Below are 8,428 nucleotides of genomic sequence, written 5' to 3'. Positions count from 1 at the left end.
ACTGCCTTCTCTTTGAACACCACGCAAAATAAAACTGGATGTGGTGTAAAACTGATTTTCTTTTTAGCCATTTTGCACTCACTCTCAAGGTCAAAATTTCCCTACCTCCTCCCACCTGATACTCAAAAAGCCATTTCATCTCAAAACTGCATTACATTTGATGATGAACAACTTTTTAGATAATACATTAAGTCACGTAAAATTGATATTAATTTGGAAGTATGGAGCTTCGCATGACTGGCAGACTGGCAGCACCAGAAATGCTGATGTGGGTTTGGCCTCAGAGTGATATTAAGTGGATACAATGAAAGAAGTGTGTGCACGAAACATTCAGAACATAATGTTCAATTATCATTGTTAACTGTATAATAGAATTAAAGAAACAGGAGTTATTAGTGGCCACATAATTGAATCTGAGAAGAAAATAAATGGGATCTGTGATCTCAGCATTACATGTGGATGCTTTGGAAACCCAACATCATCCCACTAGGACCAAATCATTCAGCCTTGGCAAAGACTTTGAGCCATTTCAAGAGTTCATCAATTTTATAATGATCTTGGCGAAATTTAATGTTGTTATTAAATAATCAATATCTCAACCAGCTATTTGTATTGTTTGTGAGAACGCTGTTGCTGATGATGTAACTAAACAGAAAACACATACTGAGGCACTAGTATAAGAATGTTCGAGACTGAAGGAGGAAAGCATTGGCCAACCATAAATCTATCTTTAATGAACGTGTGCACATTGAAAATTAAATACCATGTGGAAGGGTAATTTTCAAAATAACAGTCTTGATGTTGTATAATAAAACAATGCACTGTGGATGCTGGTGATGTGATACAAAGACAGAAATTGTTGGCAGTATCAGTTAAATGTGCATTAACTTGGAAAAGAAAGCAGTATTAAAAGATGCTATTGGTAAACTATGTGGGGTAGAATTGAAAGTTGATCAGAAAAATTATGAAGCTAAACTTAAATTCCCTGATGTTCTTTGTTTCTTATATTTGATGTTTCAGGTCAATCTCTTCAAGGAAAGTCTTGCGATCATTCGAATAAAACAGCTGCTGAACTCAAAGGTCAAAAGGATGCTGGATTGACAGCAACAAAGGAAAGTTCTCCATCAAAGGGGAGGACAAGTTGGTTTAAATTTCCAAAAATTAACTTTTCATCACCATGGAAGAAAGAAAAAGCTGCTGACGGTGAAAAACAAACTGCACATGAAATTCCAACTTCTGGCACAGAACCAATTATATCTGGTGTAAAAGTGGCCGACGTAAAATCTGATGGCCATGACTTTTTGCCTGGTGGGTCTTCAGAAGTATCACCATCAACCATTCCTGCATCAAAGGAATTAACAGTTGAAGATACTGAAAATAGAACTACTGATGATGGTACAACTCAAATAGTAACAATGAAATCTAAAGACCCTGGTACTGTAGTTGGAGGCACTCACGTGATAACACCCAGTCAAATAGTGACATCAACTGCAAGAACTGAGCTCGCCTTGCTGGAATCAGGTGATTTCAGGATAAATGTCCAGTCATCCAAAACAAGTAAATCTGAATCTTCTCATCACGGCCAAGTTCCAACCTGTGAAACTTCATCTGAGCCTCACCAAATTATTCTGACTGGAACCAAAATTACAAAAGCAAACGATAAGCAAGAAAGCACCAAAAAATCAGGAATCCCTCAAAGTTCTAACTTACCAATATCTCCACCACCTGAAGGTATACCACGTACACATCTGACAGAACATTCCACAGTGGTTACTAAAGAAACTCTTATTCAAGAAGAAGCTGCAAGTGGGATAGCGGAACCAGCAAAGTCTACAAAAGAACTGCCTGAATCCCATCTCCCAAAATCAGAATACACTGTATCTGCCAAAGGGCACACCCTTACTAAAAAATATACAAAAACAGCAGGAACTGTGGTTGACTTAACTGACAGTTCCATATTACAAGGAGATATTGCTCCTGGAGCAACAGTTATTGATGATACGCATCCTGTTTTCAAAACAATGAAAGAAATGATTCAGAGTGAACAAAAACAATTCTCTGAAAAAACTCAACCTTCATCTGTTTCCATCCCTATAAATGAATCTGAGACAAAAGAAATTAAGAAGACAGAAACTAAGGAATAAACATGCATTGACAGCTTTGTTTATAATTGTGATATGATGCTTTTACACAGTAGTTATCTTGCTGTTTCCTGTATTTATCTAAATATCAACTTGATTATTGTGTGCGAGAGGTGTTTCATAGAGCAATAAGGATATTTCATATTGCACTACATATCAAAGATCACAACTTTGAATTATGGTTGCACTTGCTTCAATAACAACAAATTCAGAATTAGAAATAAATTACTTCAGTAAATTACAAAATATTTGCATATGTTTGTGTATAGGCTGCTTAAAAGTTACTTTTGATCCAAATATAATGGGGACAAATATTTATGCCTTTAAATTGCTATTCAGTGGCACACACCTTACCTAGGTTTTCAGTTAACTGTAGCAATTTTTTGTCTGTGCATAACTTAAACCTTTCTGAATAATCAATTGCCTAGTTAGTGTCATTAATATCTAAATGTTAATTAGAGTTGCAATCTCAGTATGATTTGTACATTCAAGTTGTTAGAGGTAATTAAAACAAGGATAAAGAGTAAATATGAAGGCATTAAGATTTTTATCAGAAATAGAATCTGAAGTGTCTACAATCCACTCCCAATGAAAACGCCTTTTACATCAATTATCTGCAAGTTCTAAACAGATAACATTTAAGAAATACAACATACTGATCTAAGTAGTACAGGACATACTATGATAAATGATGCTCATACTCATCAAACTAAGTGATAATAATGGTCCGGAATGGAATGTTTTCCATCTAAAGTATGCAATATTTTCCATCAAAAGCATCAAACATTCTTAGCTTTGGAGACATTTTCTCCACTCAGTTCACCACAGCATGTAAAAGCATATATCACAGTGCACCAGTAATGTGCTTTTGTTTTCTCTCGTTATTTATCATTGGGCCTATCTACATGACATTTTCAATCACTGTCAATCTAGGAATAATTTCCTGCTTTCGCCCCAAGACCATTAGAATTCATTTCACACAGAAGCTTTATAACTAGAAGATAGAGAATACTTGTATCATATCAGTCTTGAATCCAGGTCTTAGAGGGGGCGTAATCCACTACACTGCTCCATTTATATAACATAACATTTCTGTAACAATTATAATGGACTTTATGTCACTGATCTAGCACTTGTTACATGTGATATCACAAAACATATTTAAAGCCTGTGTGAAAAACAAATAATAAAAATGCCATAAATGAATATTCATCACTCAAGTATTTAATTTCAAAATGGCAGTGAAGTTCAGTAGACGGAATTCTAATTTGCTCTTCTCCTGGAAATTGTAAAAAATGTGTCCAAATATGTGTGAATAATTTTGTTGTAAATATGATTAACTGAAATTTGTGTCCTGGAAGCTTCTGTTGATTTATGCCACAATTACTGTGGAATATTGATTTTGCTATGCTAAATTTTCTTACAATTGCTAACTTTGAGTATGTATCATCAATAAAATACCTGTTTAGACATAAAATTTGGAAGATTGCTTAGTTTGGTTGAAGTGATAACTCAGTGCAGAATGTTAACAAACATGGTGGTTGGGGAAGCTGTACAGGGGGTGTGGTAGGGATGCTGAGGAGCCAACAGCTGGTTGGTAATCTTTTGCTGAAGTGACCTTTGCCATTTAACTCAAGAACATCTCACTAGCTGGTTTTGGATACAATCTCTGAGTCCGAGCATGCTGATAACCCCAACCTAAGAAAAAGAATTCTTTCTATTTCAAAGGAACACAGTGGGGATCAGAAAAGTTCCATTATATTTTGATTCCAAAAGCTTCATCAATCACCAAAATGGAAGTACCACATCAGAAACTTGTTCTCTATTTCATGGACTGTTTTTGAAAGTCCTGCTGTAAGCTGTGAGGTCCTGCAGAGAATTACGGATCCCCACAGTCAGCAGTAAAGACCAGTCTTTCAGATGTGACTGGAAATGTAAACAGCAGAAGAATGGTCTCACACATTCACGCAATATAAAAAACACAGGGAGCCTCAGGAGGACAGGGAATGTGAATGGGTTTCCCATTTTCAGTTTACTACCCAGCATCTTACTGCAACCAACTGTTGGTGTGACCTCATAACTGCCTCAGCAGGTCATTTTATAAAGCATGTCAGCAAAATTAATCTGTCTCTGTTATTTTAGATTATAGAGTAACTTGTGAATTACATGGCAGGTAAGGAAAGATCAATTTCTAAAACAGAAAAATACTTCTGCCAGCAGATTCGTCTATATTATCTAACTTCAAACTTTGAAATTGATTTACTGAAGTCAACTTTTAGCTGCACATATATATGTAATTTGAAAGATGAAAGGCGTTAACCCCGATTAATTTGATGTATTTTTTGTAAATCAAATATTGATAGACTGAAACAATTCAACTTTTTCATTAATCCACAATTGTCCAATGATTCTCTACAATATGGTCAGTGGCACCTCTTATAGAAGGATAGTAGGTCCTTCACGGCCTTTTGAAGTTTGAAAAGTTTTTGTTCATTCTCTCAAGTCATCGCATGCCCACGGCAAACAAATAGATATCATAGGCAACTGAAGCATGAACCATGAGTAACATTTTTCAGCTTGCTCAGATTGCTGACAGAGCACTTGAACATGTATGACTGTACTCCAAGTCACTGATTGAATGAGAGTTTGAAATATCACTGATTCAAGTTCTTATTATTTGAAAGAAACTTTTCAGTGGTTACTATAGTGGCGCAACATAATTGAGATAGAGTTGTGATAGGAAATGTTCATTCCCACGATAAGTGGCTCAATACAACCACACCACAGGGAAAAGCGACCAGATAGACAAAAGCCCTTCTTCACAAGGACAGAGATCTGAAGGGAGAGTCGTCTGAACCATTCTGTAGCTTAAATCATTTTAAGGCCATACTCATACAATTAAAACAGCAAGCACGACTCCTCACTGAATGCCAAAGAGTAACATTATACTTTCAGTTTATGACGATGTACTTCCTAGAGTTCAGAACTGCTATATGCTCCCCTTGCAGTAGATTTCAATGAGATTAACAAATAACACATTAGAGCTTTTTTATTCATTCACAGTATGTGAATGTTGCTCCTGAGCCAGTAATTATTGTCCAGCTCTAGTTGCCCTTGAGAAGGTGGTGATGAGCTACCTTCTTGAACCGCTGTAGGCCATGTGGTATAGAGAGACCCACAGTGTCATTCAGGAGGAAATTCCAGGATTTTGATCCACCAACAGTGAAAGAGCAATAATATTTCTAAGCCAGGCTAGTGAGTGGCCTGCAGGGGAAATTGGAGGTGCTCCCATTGCACCTGCTGTTATTGTCCTTTGAGATGGTAATGTTTGTGGGTTCTAGAGCACTGTTGGAGCTACACTCATTCAGCAAATGCAGAATATTCCATACATACCTTGTAGACGGTGGACAGGTTTTGAGGAAACAGGAGGTGAATTGCCTACTGCAGGATTCCCTTGTCTCTAACCTGCTGTCATAGCCACTGTCTTAATATTATTAGTCCAGTTCAGTTTTCAGTCAATGGTAACCCCCAGGGCGTTCATAGTGAGGGATTCAGAGATGGTAATGCCATTGACTATCGAGGGGAATGATTAGATTCTCTCTTCTTGGAGATGGTCATTGTTTGGCATTTGTGTGGCATCAATATTACTTGCCACATTGTCTGTCAGAATCTAGATATTGCCAGGGCATGGACTGGTTCATTTTCTGAGGAGTCATGAATGGTGCTGGACATTGTGCAATCATCAGTAAACAACAGCATTTTTGACCTTTTGACATAGGGAAAGTCATTGATGTAGTAGCTGAAGATGCTTGGGCCTAGGATACAACCCTCAGAAACTCCTTAGAGATGTGCTGGAGCTGAAATGATTGGCCTCCAACAACCAGAACTGTCTTCCTTTGTTCTAAGTATGACTCTAACCAATGGAAAGCTTTCCCCCAATTCACTTTGTCTCCAGTTTTGCTCAGACCCTTTGATGCCATGCTTCGTCAAATTCAGCCTTGATGTCAAGGACAGTCGCTCTCACTTCACCTCATCTCTTTGTCCATGTTTGAACGAAGGAATGAGATCAGGAACTGAGTGGCCATGGCAGAACCCAAACAGAATATCAGTGAGCAAATTATTGCTAAGCAACTTGTTCTTTGATAGCACAATCGATGACACGTTCCAACATGATTGATAGTAGACTGATGGGGCAGTAATTTGCTCAATTGGTTTTGTTCATTTGCTTCTTTTGTACTGGACATACCTAACCAACATGCTAGTGGCGTAGCTATATAGCTAGGGCAGTGGCAAGATCCAGAGTGCAAGTCTTTGGTGCTACTGCTGGAATGTTGTCAAGACCCAAAGCCTTTGCAACATTTTGTGTCTCCAGCTTCTTGATATCACATAGAATGAACTGAATTGGTTGAAGATTGACATCAGTGAAACTGGGGACCTCTGAAAGAGGGGGAAATGGATCATTCACTTGGTACTTCTGGTTGAAGATTTTTGCAAGCGCTTCAGCTGGATCTTTTGTCCTGATATTCTGCACCTATTGTTGAGAGTAGAGATATATCTGGAGCTTTCCTCAACCGTGAGTTGTTTCATTGTCTGAACCCATTCACAATAAGATGTGGCAGGATGGCAGAGTTCAGAAGTGATGCGTTTTTTTGTGAGATTGCTTAGATCTGCCTATCACTTACTGCTTATGTTGTGTTCCATGCAAGCAGCCCTGTAGCTTCATCAAGTCAATACCTCACTTTTTAGGTATGCCTGGTGCTGCTCGTCGCAATGTTCTCCGCTACTCTTCATTAAAATACATTACATTGATCATAAATTAAGAAAAATTTAAGAAAAGTACAGCCTACATTACTTGACTTCAAACCTTTACATAAAAACTTGGGGCTGAACGTTCAAATTTTCTGTTAAAGTGATATGGTGAGTGAGATACAAAGCACCTGCTCCACCATAGTTCATAGCGACTTTTCTCATGCATCTTCCGCTATTGATCTGATTAATTATGCAGCCGGCCTTTCCGGTGACCTTTTCATGGACTTTCATGGCAGGATCTTTTGCCACCATACTTAAAGCTGAGCTGCACACTACTTCAAACGCTGCAAGCCATGAACTGGTCCTTGTATTGCACTGCTTAACATTTACAACTGAGAACATGACCCAGGAAGGGAAGCTATCCCCGACACTGTTGTACCTTCAGGGACCAGAGGAGACGGTGGATAGGGTGACTGAGAACAAAGTAATTTCATCAGACACGTCCACTCTGAATTGAGATAGTGGTCCAGGTCAGTGCAGTGTCATAAATTAAAAAGGAACACTCAGAAGTGCAGGGAAAAGGGTCAATGCACTTCTACATTCTGCAAGGGTAGATGCCACTATCTTCTCATTACTACCATCCACTCACAGGGTCACCACTTACACTAACTCTGCCACAATACACGCCTCTCACCAAGGCTTAGGAATTACTATGCCCACTGTTATATGCAAAAAAGTGCATCTTTCCAAGCTATTAACAATTCCCACTCTCTGCACTTCTTCCCCACTCACAAGGGTCATCACACCATCTCATGCTCCTGACTCACCACTTCCATCCACTTACAGCATTCTCAATTACTCCCTTTGTCTCACTGCAGGTAAAGGCGGCCCACAACTAGGTTGAGAGGACCAAGACTGATGATAGTGTGGTGGTCATCATCATTCCATTTGAAGAGAAAATTCATAAACTTAGTTGACAAATAGCATGACCGCTCATGCAGAGATGGAAACACCTGCATAACCAACCAAAATTGTGCTCCCGCTATCAATGGTGTCAACTCAATCTTACCCTGCATAGGCCTTTTCCCCCTTAGAATGACTAATTCCCTCTCCTTTCTTATGACACAGCACTAGTGGCACCCAGGGAACATCAGACAAAATCAGGCCAGTGCTGGAGATCCTTAGTTTCAACTCCACCTCTCCACATCTGAGAAGGAAGCACAAAATCCGGAAGGTGTATAAGCAAGTCTTTCACCTGCACCCTCCAGCAGTTCAAAGGATTTTAACCTCATTAGGGTACTGCATCTGGGTTAGACTCAGAAGCACAATCTGGTGAGTACATCACTGTCATGCCTTTGTGGCTGGTTGAGGGTGAAATGCTCCAAGTTGCTGACACTCAGACTATTGCTGAAGAATGAACATCTGCTTAGTCCCAGGGTAGAAGACGATCCCATGGCCTTGGCCATTAAGTTCTTGGTAAAAATGCACCGACAGGCCGAGCGTTTGTCTGAGCCACTCAATAAATCGGAATGAAGGAT

The 8,428-nt window shown here is 38.9% G+C and overlaps 1 protein-coding gene across 1 annotated transcript in view; it reads left to right on the top strand.

The window, feature by feature from the left end:
- The window catches only part of LOC125455341 (neuroblast differentiation-associated protein AHNAK-like), a 99,632-nt gene extending 96,014 nt beyond the window's left edge, over positions 1 to 3,618 (top strand). Inside the window, exon 11 of the mRNA XM_059649143.1 lies at positions 1,021 to 3,618. Within this exon, the coding sequence (XP_059505126.1) occupies positions 1,021 to 2,144 (1,124 nt within the window). The 3' untranslated portion in view covers positions 2,145 to 3,618. The remainder of the gene's footprint in view (positions 1 to 1,020) is intronic.
- Positions 3,619 to 8,428: the final 4,810 nt, after the last annotated feature.

Source organism: Stegostoma tigrinum, chromosome 10 (assembly GCF_030684315.1).
Source record: "Stegostoma tigrinum isolate sSteTig4 chromosome 10, sSteTig4.hap1, whole genome shotgun sequence".
NCBI lineage: Eukaryota > Metazoa > Chordata > Chondrichthyes > Orectolobiformes > Stegostomatidae > Stegostoma > Stegostoma tigrinum.
Note: the sequence above shows the minus strand (reverse complement) of the source record. Positions and strands in the feature narration are given on the sequence as shown.